The 16,555-nt window shown below is 38.3% G+C and overlaps 2 protein-coding genes across 2 annotated transcripts in view; one reads left to right on the top strand and one right to left on the bottom strand.

The window, feature by feature from the left end:
- Positions 1 to 4,193: 4,193 nt before the first annotated feature.
- On the bottom strand, positions 4,194 to 5,181 carry Taar9 (trace amine associated receptor 9). Its single transcript, XM_013026782.1, is given in 2 exon segments — positions 4,194 to 4,259; positions 4,261 to 5,181. Coding segments are annotated over 2 exon segments (987 nt in total).
- Positions 5,182 to 16,309: 11,128 nt separating this feature from the next.
- Positions 16,310 to 16,555, top strand: part of Stx7 (syntaxin 7) — a 32,374-nt gene continuing 32,128 nt past the window's right edge. Inside the window, exon 1 of the mRNA XM_013026876.1 lies at positions 16,310 to 16,456. The gene's annotated coding sequence lies outside the window, so the exon portion shown is untranslated. The remainder of the gene's footprint in view (positions 16,457 to 16,555) is intronic.

Raw genomic sequence — 16,555 nt, 5'->3', positions numbered from 1 at the left:
GTGGTAGAAAGGATTTGAATGGGGTTCAAGGTGCCAAAGAATGGAAACTTGGGTGGCTAAGAAGCCATTCTTGGGAAAAGAGAATATGGCCTAATGCAAACCCACCAGTGATTGAAGTTTTCAAGGATCAAGTATGTATCCATTCTATTTGTCAGTTTGCATGTTATTTAAGCTCACAAACTCTACAGCACCTTAATAATAACAGTAAAATTATATTTTAAAAATGCTTTTTTAGAAAGAAGAAGGTTCTGGGGTGCCACCGAGTCCAGGTAGTGACCCCGAGTGATCACATGTCTGAAACCATCCATTATGACATAGGTTGCTGGATTCTTCAATGGAATTGATACACCTGAGACCAAACACAAACGAGGCTAGAGAGCACACAGGGCCTACAGAGGCCCAGAACTTATGTTACCTTCCACCATTGCACCAGCACCTAGTTCACCTAGGTTAAGAGGAGGAAAATCCCTTGCATGGTTTACTGGTGGGCTATTTCAGACTGTGAGTGCCTATCCAAAACAGAAAGCAGCAACATTTAAATCTTGTTCAGCCTGCCGTAAGTATGGAGAAGGAAAAAAATTGTCCCAATACAGGAAGCTTTGGTTTTGCCTAATCCTCATTAACTGAGTGACACTAGGAACTTGTCCCACCTGAATACATTTTTCCCTTACTAAAAAAAATCTATTCCTATCAACTTATTCTTTATGTGAAAACTGCCACTCCTGAATAGCTCCTAAAGTTTCTTTTCTACTTTTGTCTACTACTGACTCAGAAGGGAATCCATCTGGCATCACATGTATTATTGTTAATGCTTTCAAATGCACAGTTGAATTCTTTCACTAAAAAGAAATCATTAGCAGCTCATATTACTGGGAGGGAAGGGACACAACATAAACATTTTGATCACTACCTGGAATTCAGAGAAGCTGCTAGGAGGGAGCAGAGTAGAGACTGGCAGGTGGAGAACTCCCAAGTAGGTGTTGCTTGCTTACTCAGGGTGACTCATCACAGGGACCTAAGTAATCTTATCTTTGATATAAACTACAATTCTTAACTTCCTTAGCATTGTCCTTATGAAGTGATGAACTATTGTCCTGTGTATGTGTGTGTGTGTGTGTGTGTGTGTGTGTGTATGTGAGAGAGAGAGAGAGAGCACATAGTTGAATAGAAATAAGCATAGCATGTTAACAGATTGTAAGCACACAGAAAATTCACAAAATACAGTTAAGCCTTTATTATGACATGACTAATAAGTGAAGAAACTCATATAGGAATACCCAGTCACATTGGCAGTTCTCTGTGAAGATGTTGGTGTTAACAATGATGAGCTCTTCTTTTCTTCCTCCTCCTCCTCCTCCTCTTCCTCCTCCTTCTCTACTACTATTAGTCAGTGCTAAAGATGCATCCTGGGACCTCATGCATGCTAAGCAAGTTCTCTATCATTGATTTGCTTCCTTAGCTTACTATTATTCTGACTTTATTATTTGTTATTGATGGACTAGTATTGTCTTACCAATAGATACCATCAATGATCAAAAGTATGATAATTTTTCTGCAACTTTTTATGCAATTCATTTTAATATTTTTTAAACTACACAGAGTTCCACATTATATAATGGTTGTGCTTTATTATCAGCTAATCGAGAAAACACGTGACAAGGCTACTTTGACTTAAGCAATGCCTTTAAATAGATTTTTGTTTGTTAATAAAATAAATGTATTTTAATAATAGTACATATATGTGAAGGACATAGTATTTCTGTACTTTCACCTAGGACATAGCAGATATATTTCTTCTTTGCAATAGTTCTGCAGCCTCCCCCTGTCCGAACCAAAAAAATCAAGATCCAAAGCTCACTGGATTGAAAGACCAGGCTCAGCATTATATTCCAAGGTCCACATTCCTTGACAGTCTCACAGAGTGAAGCTGACTTCCATCCTCAGTGAGAATTGTTCCAAATAAATCCATAGGTTCACCATGACTTTGTATGCTGCTAGCAACATCTACAACTTTGTGTGTGTGAGTGTGTATGTGTGTGTGTGTATGTTTGTATGTTGGTACTAGGGCTTGAACTCAGGGTCTGGGATCTGTCTCGGTGCTTTTTTTGCCCAAGGCAGTGCTCTACCACTAGAACCATACCTCCACTTCTTACATTTCGGTGTTTAATTGGAGATAAGATTCTCACGGACTTTCCTGCTCAGGGCTGGTTTTGAACTGCAGGCCTCAGATCTCCAGGATTACAGGCATGGGACCCTGGTGCCCGGCCACAACTTTCTTTCATTCATCAGTGAGTCCTAGAAGAGAGTAGTAGTGTAGTCCAGTCAGAATTAAACAAAGATTTTTGTTTAAGACACTTTGTTTTATAGAGGGCAGCAAAAAGAGTAGAAAAACAAACAATATACAATAGATTGGAAGTACATTCTCTACTTACTGATATGAGAGCTAACAAACTTTCTGATCAGGATTTATTTTCTCCATTTATTTTATACAAAGGTTATACTATAGCAAAAGTGCACATCAGGGGGTATATTTTTTTATTTCTTCAGATTGTTTTCCTTGTTATTTAGACAATTGTTAATGTCAGTTTATTTTTGCAATTATGGGAAAAAGCACATATTTGTATAAACACAATACTGACTGACAATTCAGAACATCAGACTTTCAGCTTCTTCTTAAGGAATGAGAGTAAGGATGCTTACCTGAAATCATTTGGAAGATGGCTAATAGACCTGCTTCTTAATATTATGGTATGAACAACACACATGTATTGTTACAAAGACATCCATATTTCCTTTGTCCTATTTTACATTTAACTTTCTTCTCCTAAGTATGGCCAATTTTAATTAAACTATTTTACTATACGAACATGAAACAGATACATCTTGCATAAAGTATTCACAAATGGATTCATTAATAAAATATATAGCATGTGATGTTATCTTTTCATATAGCAAGCTTGTTACAGCATAGTCTGTGAAAATCAGATACCTGAACAAAGATTTAAGGCAGTCATTCAAAGACTTGAGAAGACAAATAACTTTATCATTTGTTTTTGTCAGGATTTCACTGGATTTTGATATACACAGCTTATATTTTTTAGTAAAACAATTAAATTTTATGTTGGGGTGGGTATGGAGGTTCACACCTATAATCTCATTGCACAAAAGACTGAGGAGAGAGGACTATGAATTACACTGAAACTCTGTCTCAAGAAAAAGTTCTTATTCCAATGAGAAAACGGATTTTTTTATTGGAGTGTACAATATTTGTTTCAGGATTTTCTGTCTTCAAGAAATCTTTGCTTATATTTGACTTGCTCAGTTTTATGTTTCTAATGTCATATACAGTGCCTACTTTATAGTACAAGAGCAAAACAAAAAAAAACACCCTTAAAGGTGAAAATCAATTCATTTGAATTGACCTCTTAAAATTCTCTATTTCATATTACTGAGAAAGAACTATAGAGACCATCTTGTTATATATACCTCCTATCATCATAAATTATGTTCTCCAAAGGTAACATGTATAACAATATCATTCCTAAGGGTGTGTGTGTGTGTGTGTGTGTGTGTGTGTGTGTGTGTGTGTGTGTGTGTGACTACAGACTCTACAAAATGGAAGGAAAGGGTTGCTGGTTTCAGGAAATGCAAGAGTTCAAATGTTTTTCAAATGATCTATAACCACTAGAAAGTGTCACATTTTAGCTCTTTGGAAAGTCCTTTAGATTACAAATTTATTTGAAGAATTTACAATTTTATATTTTTACCACTCAAGTGATACTTTAAATTGTTTTGTCATCAGAGAATAAAACTTCCAAGTCAGACAGAAACCTCTCTCCCACTACATGTATTTGAGACAATTAAGCAAACTCATAAATGCGAAAGAAATTATAGTGTACCCAAAGCATTTGAAGATAGAAGTAGAAATTTCAGAGTAAATGCAGAAAATGAGAAAGCCATTAAGTACCACTGAATGGGAAGGAATCAACAAATCTTATTCATCTGTCACTAAATTCTAAACAGTGCTGAGAAACATGAAGATGGCAGGAGCTGTGAACCAACTACTGAGTGTTCTCTTACTTGCTACAAACATATGCTTGCCTCTCTACTGTCTTACTTCATCTAATTCCAAGCTAGAATTGAAACCCCTGCAGTAATCTTTTTAATCTATATTTGCTTCATCAGAAAATAAATTAGTGGTTGATGACTTTGCCACTTACAATAAGTTTTATTGCCTTCCGAAACCAGGGGTTAAAAAAAAGCATATATCAAGGGATTCATAGCTGAATTATAATAAACACATCACACCAATATCTCATAAACATACAGAGGGGTTATGAAATTCATATAAGCATCAATGACAGCATCAATCATGTATGGTAGCCAAGAGACCAGAAATGCTGCCACAGCAATCCCCAACGTTTTGGCAGCCTTTCTCTCTCTTTTAGCTACTCTTTCTTTGTAGCTCTTTGAGGCTGAAACAACTTGGCTGGCTGTACTTTCTATCTTTCTCGCCTGATGCTTAGCCACCAAAAATATCTTACTGTATATAAACACCATGGCGACAGTGGGTAGAAAGAATAACAAGAAACAAAGCAGAACCCAATTTTGATTTAGTGGAGCTTGACAGCCTCCCACACAGGTCAGAGCAACAACTAAGTCCTCAATTCCTTCTTCGTTGGCCCCAGAGTAGAAGATGGAAAAACTGTAAGTGATGGTGAAGAACTAGGAGAGAACAAAGCGTATTCCTGAAACTGAAACGGTAAACTTTGTTGGATAGCTCAATGGATCCGTAACAGCGGTATACCTATCAACAGAAATACAGCATGAATGAAATAAGGAAGCGAAACAGAAAGACGTATCAAAGCACGTATGAAATGTACAGTAACTGTCCCCAAAGTACCAGCAGCTCTCCACAGACCTCACTGTGCTAAAAGGCATCACAATCACTCCCACCAAGAAGTCAGCGCAGGCCAGGGATGCGATCAGAAAGTTCGTAGGTGTGTGCAGCTGTTTGAAGTGAAGGATAGCAGTAATGACCAGTAAGTTCCCAAACACAGCCAACACGGCCCCCAGTCCCAGGACTGTGTACAGGATTGAATAAGAGGTTTTAAGACAGGATCCATTCATGGTCTCATAGCAGAGCTGCACAGCTTCCGCTTGGGCCAAATTGTTTACCATGGCCTTCTTGTTCAAATTATTGTCAAGTTCCTAAATTCTTGATGTAGTTAATCCAAAAGCTTCTGAATGGGGGGGGGGAACCCTCTAGTTACATGAAAGTAATGTTTATAATAATTTTTGCATGCGATCTGTAACACCTTGGTCTCTGCAGGAGATACTCTGAAGCTTCATTTACACTTAAACTGGACACTCCTTGGAGAAAGTCATTAAAGTAAGTCAAATATAATGCTAAGTGAATGAAGCTGAGTTTTATTTTCTAGGTTACTCCCCTGAGTAGCTACTTCCATTTTGTAAGAAGGAAGAAATAAATTGCATCTCCTTCAAATTACAATCTCAAAATCCCTGTAGTATAGAGTGCAACGACTGATATAAAGTTTACTTCTAATAGCTTAAATGTAGGTAGGGAATACATTTTTTTTGTTTATAATTTCAGAGTTTACAGGAGTTTCCTTTTAAGAGTTATTTGTGGTCTTCACAGATTGCAATAATTTGGAGACACATCCCTGTCAAATTGATATTAATATAATCAATATAATCAGTGTATTCATTTTTTATTGGACAATTTTCAATTTGATAATTCGAAGACAATTTCAACAGGGTCGAACTAGAATCCTTTTCCTCTCTCAATACGTACTCAAACTTTCTTGTTTACCAGACTATCTATGAAAGAATGGAAAAATTTAGCGAAAACTGAAAATCAATAGGATAGGCTCATGGAGGAACCAAATTTAGATAGTACCACTGAGTGATCTTAGAAACCACATACAAACTTTCCATCCTAGCCCTACTCTGTCACAATGTTCACAGGACAGCTTTACTGTAGCTACTATGAAAGATGTATTTCAAGACTATCACCTTCTATGTTATAACTAATAACACAGGGAGCTAGTAGTGTTAAGAAAAGAATCTGTATGCATAGAATGTTTTTGAAGCATCTACTAATGACTACAAAACAATGTAATTGCTATTCTTAGGTCATATGTGTGTCAATTAATGACATTATAATACCATGGCCTGCAAAACATTACCCAAGATTCTGTTTTTATTTTATGAAATATGGAACAATTTAGGTATAATAATGGTTCTGAAATTCACAGTATTAGATTCTTTCTTGACCAAAATCTTATAGATACAATATCCTTCCTACATTACATAGATCAACTAATGTAATAATTCTTCAATAATTAAAAAATTCCCCCTTCTGATTTATCAATTGTTAGAAGATTCCTTCAGTTAAGGTCAATTTCCTTAATTTCAAAAGGCTGGGGAAGAGCAATAAAAACAAAATTATATTTCTAGACACTATTTTCCTGTTTTTGAGGAAAGGTCACTCATAACTTAGAAATAATTCACTTAACAATAGTATAAATGATGCTTTGAAGACAAGTCGCTAAGACAGTAGGAAAAAGTAGGTAAGCGATTAAGTCATACTCTCATGACTTCTTGGCTTTATTACTGGGCTATTTCAAAGGCAGTATCTCCAGTCAATCTTGGGGCCCATTTTCCCCATACGCTGCTGCCCCTTAGTGGTCAACCTGAAAAACTCTGGCCTTGTTGAAGAACTCTTAACAGCTAAACAGGGAAGTGACCCTAAAACTGAGCCCCGAATACCAACCATCTTGAAAGCACTGAGGTTTTACATTTCTCCCTTCAAAGCGACCTCTTGTACAAATCACATGAAAGAGGATGGTTCAACTATTGTTTTCACTCGAAATGAAGCGCTTGTTTATTGTTTACAGGTCTTCTGCCCAGAAATTTGCCTCCCTAGGTCTGAAGTCAACCTAAATGTGTTTTTCAAATTAGGTTCCCCTCTTGATTCTAAAATTCCACAGACCACATCTGGAGAAACACAGTCCATGAGAAATATTGTATACAGGAAAGCTCTCAAAACTTGGCGTTAGAACAGCCAGGAAGCACCTTCTAGTCCAAACATCTGCCTCAGGTATTGAGAATACTGGTGCCAGGAATAGGTTCAGAGTCTAGTTTGGGAGAGGCCATGTAAACAATCACAATGCCCTGAGATAAGTGTTACAGAATAAGAGAGGCAGAGCACTTCTGAGAGGGAGAGAAGAAGGGCAGGCCTTGGACACAGCCAGGTTGAAGATACTCATCGTCAAATGTGAGTTAGGGCAAGTGGCATTCAGGATTTTAATTGACGTGCCCTTCACTTATTTTCAGAGTCTCTGAGCTTCATGTTGTCATTTTTATAAGGCTATGTGCATGTGGATTTATCATTGTGTAGCTGTTTCTGGTGCTTTTTACTTTTATTTGATAGTATGTTCATAGTTTATAAACATTGCAGCACTTAAAATGGGTAAAATAGCAGACTGTAAGACATCCTTCACCAGCTCGTAAGCGTGACAATAATGTTTTATTATCTTATTAATATATATGATTCAAATATTCCATGAAGATTAGTTTGTGATTCTTACAATTAAATTAGGTTAAGATCCTAAGTGCTCATCCAACTTCATCATTTAATTTCATAATTATCTATCAAATAGAAATCAAGAGTATATTTGCCATCAATTATGGAATCTCATTTAAATCTGCATAATGTCCAGATGAAAAAACAAAATGAAATAACATGCTATGGACAGTTTCACATATACAGAAATGTATTAGATTTTTTTTTCTAAAGAATAAAAAGACAAAAAAGGGAGAGAGGCAGCCATTGAAACCTTGTTCAAGAAAGTTGTTCTTTCTGGCCAAGCAACCTCAACACCCCTTTTCTGTGTCCTTCCTAAAGCAACACCACCACTTGCACATTGTCTTCACAGATGCCCATGAGTCTTTCTTAATTTTTTAATTATTTTTTTTCGTCGGTGGTGGGGCTTGAGTTCAGGTTCTAGGCATTGTCCCTGAGCTCTTTTGCTCAGGACTAGCACTCTACCTCCTTTGAGTCACAGTGCCTCTTCCAATTTTCTACTGGCTAATTGGAGACACAAGTATTATAGACTTTCCTGACAGGCTGAGTGAGCTGTGATCTTCAGATCTCAGCATCCTAAGTAGCTAGGATTACAGCAGCCCTCCCATGATTCTTAAAGGGCTGAAAGTCAGCACATATTAAAAATGCTTACCTGCCTGGTAAGTGCTTTTGCAAATGCTCCATATAGTTAATTTCCTGGATCATCATATTGATTCGAGGTACCGTTAGAATCTCTATTTAACATGTGAACCGTGTCATACGTAGATTTTTAAACTATCTTTAAGCAGTTGTACACAGGGGTTTCAAGTCTACAATCAGTTTATGAATACAACACATGTAGATCACTGTCATCCCAGCCTCATTCTCCCCCATCTCTCCTAACCTCACTCATCCACTCAGACTGCCTGGTTCCATTTTCACATATGTACATTGAATATCATCACTGCTTTCACCCAACCTTCTTCTTTCCATTTGTATGACCACTCTCCCCTTGAGTTCCCCGCTTCTGGCAATATATGTTCCAGCTTCCTGGTATGCATTTTGTTAAACTGCAAGTTCATTGCTCATAGGTCTTACACTTCCCTTGCATATACCATTTTTAGTAATTTACTCAAATTCAGAAAATAAGTGATAGAACCAGGCTAATCTTTTACCTGTCCTGGTCTTTTACCCTTTATTGTAGGCTATTTGGAAGGAAGGGACATTTTAGTCCCCTCTTTTCTTTACCCTTCTCCATTCATGGGCTTGCCAAGAGTTTGACGCCAAGAAGACCTCAATGACTTAAAGAGGAACAATGATTTGGAGTAAGAGTCATTTAGCAAGTTTTGTGGAGATTTTCTCTTGGTGTTAATGAGTCATAGCAAGAATATTTACGGCTGAACCTTAACTGGTCATCTCCTAACTTTTCAGCTGGGGACTAGCTTGCTAGCTCTTGCAGGAACACCTTTCATTTGAAAAGCTATTTATGTTTTTAGTGACTAAACTCTTAGAGTAATCTTGCCATAAACTAGATCTATGGAAATGAATTTACCTTCAATTGCAATGACTAGAGAATTATTATCCCCAGGCCAACTATTGCCCTGAACTCTGGTATTGGTATTAACACCCTTCCCTGATATTCTGCAGAATTCTTAGTGATCTTTAAGAAATGGCCTTATTTATTTCCCCCATGTATTAAGAGAAAAAATGGAAAGTTCAGAAATATATTATGTAAAAATTACAAAGCTAAATTCATATTCACCCAGATGTTTGTACTGTTGTAGCTCTATCTCTTGCTCTGGCTGGCTCTGGCTCTGCTATCATAATAACTATTTAATTTTCTAACTAGATTTGTCTATTTCATACATGGCAATACTTTTGGATGTCAATAACACAAACCTAATAATACTTCCTCTTCTACTACAATTATATTCCATGTGACGGGTACTATACAGTTGCACATAATTAATCTTCTGTTGAGCCTGTGGGGGTAGACATAACCCTATTTCTTGATTAAGGACACTGGGGCACAGAGAGCTTAGGTGAATGAACCAAGATCTACATATATGAATGTAGCTGCTAGGATCTCAACCCAAACAATATGACTCGAAGAACATCACTACGCTGTATGATGTATTATCTTTGTTAATACTCACATAGCATTCCACTGTTATTTGTGTGCAAATGCCCCTATTAAATCTCACCAGTTAAAACGTTGGACATTTAAAACAAGAATATGTAATTTCATCATACTTGGCCAAGCCTGTCTTTAGAATAAATTTCTAAAGGTGCACTGGTTGAGCTGCAGAGTTAGTCTATTGTGTTTACTATATTACAGAAAGGCTTCTCCATCTTACAGAGCTCCTACATTGTGGGATGGTCCACTTTCCCCACAGAGCTAGCACTTGTCACTACTTAGCATTATCATTCCTTCTTATTTGACAATCTTCTAGATCTGACAATTCAGAAGTCCACCTATCCCTGTGATCTTGGAAAACAGTGATGGATAAAGACCTCCCCTGATGGAGAACCACCCTTCCTCATATGACTCCGGTAAGATTCAGTGTGACCCCTGTTTTCCTATGACAAGGGCAGCTAGAGACGGTTCAAATTTTCTTTCTGCCCTCATAAATATTAGCTAAGCTTCCTTTCCCCCCCATTGATCCATAAGAGCAAAATACTTATTAACAAAACCTCAGTTAAGAGATCTCTCCTTCTCCCAGATCCTTGAACTTTGGGCAACCTCAGCTTGAGCCAGCTAATAGCCCCAGCTTTGCCCTTTTTGAGAATAGGCTGGCCTAGGGTAATATATTCTCAGATCTAATATCTGATCCTGTCACTATCATTCATCATATTCCTTTGCACCCAGTCTTCTCCAGTTTTGTTTACCTCTCTCTATACAAAAGACAAATACAGTTGCCTAACTTACAGGCAAAAGGTTCTCCTCATTTTAGCTGCCCTTTCCAGCATGGAAATAACTTTTCAACTCAGTGTTCCCTTACTAAATCTAAATGATAATTAAAAAAAAATGACAAGTCAGAACAAAAACAACAAAACCTGTTCTTTGGGGAAGGTGGCTCAGTGGTAGAGTGCTTGCCTTGCATGCATGAGGCCCTGGGTTTGATTCCATGCATGAGGCCCTGGGTTTGATTCCTCAGCACCACATAAGCAGAAAAAGCTGGAAGTGGTGCTGTGGCTCAAGCGGTAGAGCACTAGCCTTGAGCCTTGAGCTGAGGGACAGTGCCCAGGCCCAGAGTTCAGGCCCCACGACCAATAAAACAAAAATTTAAAAAAACTGGTCTTTTATTTTTATTTCACCCTTATTCTACACTTTTGTTGACCATTCAAATATAATTACTGGCTATTTTAGTTCCTTCCTATAAAGGTTATAAAACTCTGCACATGTGTTCATGTCCCAGGTGACTTTTGGACTTTAGACATTTGTTTCTCCAGATCCCAGTCAGCAGGAAAAATACCTTATTAGCATTCCTGGGCCTCTTGGTCTCCCCTATACTGAGGCTGGATTTCCATAGAGCTTCTGTCACATGCTCTGGGCAACAACGCAGAGTAACAAAGCCATCTGGTTCATAGATGCTGTGGCTTCTTTCCCGATTTCCACCTCAGTACACAGCTCTCTCCTTTAAGAAAGCCTGGGTAACACAACCCATCTAAATCTGAATGTGAATAGGCATTTCTCCTCTGGTACTAAACTCAGTGCTTGAAATAGTGATTAATAAGAAAAAAATGAGAGAATATTTAATTTTTAAAAATTCTTTATTTTTCAACATTTTCCTACAGGACATGTCTTAATGCTCCAAGGGTATAATTTGATTCATCACATTCCAGCCATTGAAAGGTAGGAAAAGGAAACACCTCTCTTTGTCTCTATCCCTCATCCTTTTTCAAATTTTATGCCTCCTCTTTTCTTTCTCTTCACTTTTCTCACATCCCTTCACATTTTGCCCCATGACACAAATGCTTTAACAAAGCTTTTCTTTACATTGGGAGTTCTAACAAGATGGACAAGAAAAAGACAGAAAAAAAAACAGTTTTAAAAAGGAATGAAGAAAACACTGGTCATATCGCTCAATGGTAGAGCACTTTCCCAGTGTGTAAAAGGCACTGGGTTCAATTGTGGCACCACAAATAATTATGTGTACTCACAGATTATATTATTTTACACGCACAGAATCTCAAAGGGTATACAAAATACTGTGTAGAACTGGTGGCCTACTAGTTTCTGTTTATAGGATACAAGGTCAGTATTTAATCATGAATCACATTCCTACATATCAAAGTGAAAGTTGAAGTAAAAATACATCAACAATAACATCAAAATTACTGAATAACATATATGATTCACAAAATAGATACACAATAAATACTATTGGAAACTATACAGCACTGAAGAAAAACAGTAAGAGAAAATCTAAATTAATGTACAGACATATTTGGCTCATGAATTTGGGTAGTAATCAGTATCAGATGAGGTCAGGATTCTGTTAGAGGCTTTTCTGGAGGACGAACACAGCACAGCACATTTGTTCTGTCTTACATGAGGTATTCTGCTATGAAAATAATGTAGCATAAGGCCTCATCAGACATCTAGCAAATGCTAGTGTGATAATCCTAGGATCATAAGCCAAAAGAAGTTTAATCTTTATAAGTTACTAGTCTGGCAATTTGCTACAACAACTCAGAAAATGACCAAGACACAAGTATACCCGTAAACCTGATATAGTTGATCATTTTAGGATTTCTATAGAATTCATTTTCTTATTCCCTTGTTTAAAAGTTACAGCAAAATCTGTCCCATGCTCAGCATTTGTCCAGGTACTTGTGTGGTCTTTAGAAAACAAGCAGACTAGAGAAAGACATATAAAGTGCTTCCAGGGAAGCTACTGTAAAATAATTCTTGTCTATTAAATATTAATTTAAGATGGCTTTTAATCTCACACAGATTTTCATGAAGCAGTTGTAGTTTTCCCATTACATTACTAACCAACCAAACTTTTTCTCATGATCCTACAGATCTCATTTATTAATAATTTCCCTGTTTTGCTGTATTCACTTGTTTGTTTTTCTTACTTCATTGTTTTTGACATCTTTTTAGTTTAGTGATTATTACTCATTTCCATCCATCAAAGTTGCTATTTTCAGACGCTGTTGGTACTGCAGGCAACAGTCTCCCATCCTACAGAGCTGAGATTTATGTAGGATGGGTATAGACCTAAGGAGACAAGTATGATAATGATTGTTACTCAATGACTTACTTCTGATGGACTCCCTAAATCTTTCTAAAAAGGCTTAATCTTCCAAATAACTGATAAATCCAACTCTGATATATCCAATTTGTATTCCTTTAGCCATAGATAAATCACTGCAGCAAGTGAGAGGTGAAATTGTCACTTGTTGACATAAACAAGGTGTCGATTTAATCACTGCCTCCAATGCACTAACTAGAAGGAAAATGAACTGGAAAGCTAGAAATATTCACATCTCTTTTGGAACCATGTATCTTTGCACCTCTATGTTTTGCAGTGTTGCCTAAACTATCCATATTTATTTTTCCCACTTGAGTACAAAGGAGTAAAATTACATTCAGGTTTTCAAAAGACCAAGAATAAATCTTATAACACTTTATAACAAATAGGGACAAACCCACAATTAGGCCTAATACAGCTATCTTTGGTCATAGTGTAGGCAGTAGTCAGCAGGATAACATGAAGAGGCCAGCAAGTGTTAGGGTATTGTACCTTCCCTTCCCACATCCCAGGGCTCTAGCAAAGGAAACATACAGGTAAATTTATAAAATACATTAGATTCATACATATACATTATGTATAATTCCTTGATCTGTTGAAACATATCTCCCTGAGTTCATCAATCACTTCCTAATCCTCACATCCAACTTAACAACTTTCAGTTCTTAAATTACTTGAACTTTCAGTGACAAGTGACATCATGGATTGTTCACTTTTTAGAGATTTTTTGGGTCATTCTCTAGTTTTCCTTTTCCATTTGTTTCTTCTTTATCACTTTTCAGAATCTTTCATTTTTCATTTCTTAATTTCATTTCTTTCATTTCTTCAACATTATTATACACTTAAGAATTATTCTCATCTCTTCCCATCGCTCACACTTTCAAGGACCAGTATAACACTGGGCATCTCAAACATGGATATTTAATATTCTCCACTATCTTAAAACAGTATGTTCAAACCTTATCTCTTTGTTCCCTCATTTTATTGCTTCCATTTTCAGACTGCAATTGCTTTATTAGTAATCTTAGATCTCAGAGGGGTACACCATGTTCAACTGGGTTTCTTGAGTCATAAAATTAGAAATTATCTCTTTCATTCTCCATATTTAGTTGATTCCTAAACATTCTAAAATATTTCTCGTCAATCTTCATGTCTTTTTCTCCAGCATATTTGTTTTGGGATATCCCTTCTATATTTCTGATATTGAGAAGATAAGAGATACTATTATTACCAGGTCTCCTAAGTGGTCTCTCTGCTTTCATTCTCACTGTTTGATGTTTCCCTATTTTTTTCCTGTTTTCTCCATGGCATGGGATTAAGATCACTTCATAGCTTTGCCTAAAAATCCTTTTGTAGTCCAAGTCCTACATAGACAGTCAACATGCTAGATGAGGTCTTGCATTATCAAGACCCTACTTGCCTTTCCAGTGTCATGTCTCTCCAATCGATACACTATGCTCTACCTAAATACACTTATGAAGCAACTTCTAAATGTCCCTGCCTAAAAAATTATATAATTTTGCATACTCGCCCCTTTTACTGGAATCTCGTTCCCCTTCTTGTCCTCTAGTGAACCCTTATACCTCTTTAAAGATTTTTTTTCTTGGTCTTGGGTTTTGAATTCAGAGTCTAGGTGCTGTCCCTGAGCTTTTTTGCTCAAGGGTAGCATTCTACCACTTTAAACCACAGCTCCACTTCTGGTTTTCTAGTGCTTAATTGGAGATGAGTCTTACGGACTTTCCTGCCTGGGCTGGCTTCAAACCACAATCTCAGCCAGATCTCAGCCTCCTGAGTGGCTAGGATCACAGGTGTGACCCACCAATGTCCAGCCAATCTTTAAGAATTCTGTTCATATTTCCTCCATGGAATCATCCCTAACCCCACATAATAAGACACTCCTATGTCTGGGCTTCCACTGGTGTGTTTTTAACCAATCTATCAGGGCACTGTAAGGTATATTAAGTAGGTAGGTTTCATTAGGTAGCCAATGAAGAGAACACCACAGGTAATCAGGCAGGAAAAGAAGTTTAATTACCGAACTGATGCTTGTGTCACATGGCCAAGAAAGGGAAGACCTACCCCTGGGCCAGGACTTATCTAGGCCAGGGACAGGAAGAGGTGTGGCCAGGTGGGGGAAAGGTGTGGCCACAGTGGTTCTGGATGTGATCCCAGGGTCTGGGACTCACCTAGGGTCAGATGGGAGGCCAGGGGTGGCCCAGGATGTAACCTGGGGTGTGTGTGGGGGGGTGTTAGGTGACTGCTTCCAGGTCACCTAGGTAACATACTGGGTAGAAATTTAGCCAAGAGCTAGGGAGATGTCTGCACAGGGCCTGCATGACCCTGGGGCAGACCTTACAGGCACAGTATACTGGGAAGGATATCATCCCTTCATGGAATGTGTTGTACCCTATTCACCATGGTATCTACAGTGCCAGGTAACGTACTTGGCAAGTTCCCAAGTAGTATTTGCAGAGTGAATGAGGTGGGAGGAAGTACTCTAGATACTACTTGAGGACATTTAAATGGCTGTTGTTTATACTGATCTGTGAGTCTCAAGTATTTGGGGGTTTCAGTTTCTCTAGTCTGTGAAATGAGGAAGTAGAACTGGATTTTCCATAAGGGACTCTCCAGCTTTAACGGCTAATGCTACTGTCTGTTATAGAGGTTAAAGCATATATCTGACCACAGAAATTTTCTTAAAATATAAGAATATTTTATAAACATTCTAAAACTCTGTCTGGGGACATAGGTTTGATCCCCGGTGTCTTGAAAGAAAAACCAAGACCACAATGGCTAGAGGGGTATGCTATGTATAAATACCAGCACCTAAGTATGTCTGAACTTCTGATACATATATCTGGATAATTCTTTTGAAAAAGTGGCTTAGTGTAGGCAATTGTCAGCCAAATTACGGTGAGGTATTGCTTTTACCGAAAGCAATTTATTCTTTCTCATTGAAATTAGATTATATTTGGAGTGTTACTATCTGCTGCCTTTGCAAATGCTATGAAAGCTACACCCTGCCTGTCAAGAATTTGCATGTATAACACTTTACCGAGTGGGTACACTTATTCTTTCATGGTTCCTGTTAGGATTGTGTATTTGCATTATCCCATTTTTAAGTGGAAATATGAATTAGGGTGTACTGTAGAGTTAAAAAAAAGGTTAGGGAAAACAGGGTAGGGATGAACTAAGCAGCAGATGAAGACTTCGGTCCAGCGAGGCTGGTTTAATCGAATAAAGAAAGATACCTGCATTTCTTTCTCTTCTCTTTTGCAAGCAGGCGTTCACCATCGTTTGTCAGGTGTCCAAGCCCAACCCCCGGCAATTTTGCTGGTACCTTCATTCCTTAGCTTGGAACTAGAGGGGGGCGGAGGAGGGCCGCTGTCACTCAGGCTAATAGGCCAATAGGAGAGAAGCGAGCCCCGCCTCCTTTCCTGGGTGGCCCAGCGGGCATGCGCAGTGGGCGTCGTCGCACCGCCGCCCATCAGCTGAGAATTGCTGTTGTGGGTTCGGGGGGCCCCTTGGGTGGCCGTGGCCGGAGGAGGAGGACGACGCCGACGAGGAGGAGGAGGAGGAAAAGGAGAAAGCAGAGGAAGTCTGGGTAAGAGGAGGCTGGATAGCTGGGAGCCTCGGAGACTCAGCTCCCCCCGCAGCTACCGTCCCGTGGGTGTGCGCGCTGCCGCAGGCTCCGGGCGGGCGA

Source organism: Dipodomys ordii, unplaced genomic scaffold, assembly GCF_000151885.1.
Source record: "Dipodomys ordii isolate 6190 unplaced genomic scaffold, Dord_2.0 Scaffold97, whole genome shotgun sequence".
Classification (NCBI taxonomy): Eukaryota; Metazoa; Chordata; class Mammalia; order Rodentia; family Heteromyidae; genus Dipodomys; species Dipodomys ordii.
This window is presented reverse-complemented; position numbering and strand designations above follow the sequence as displayed.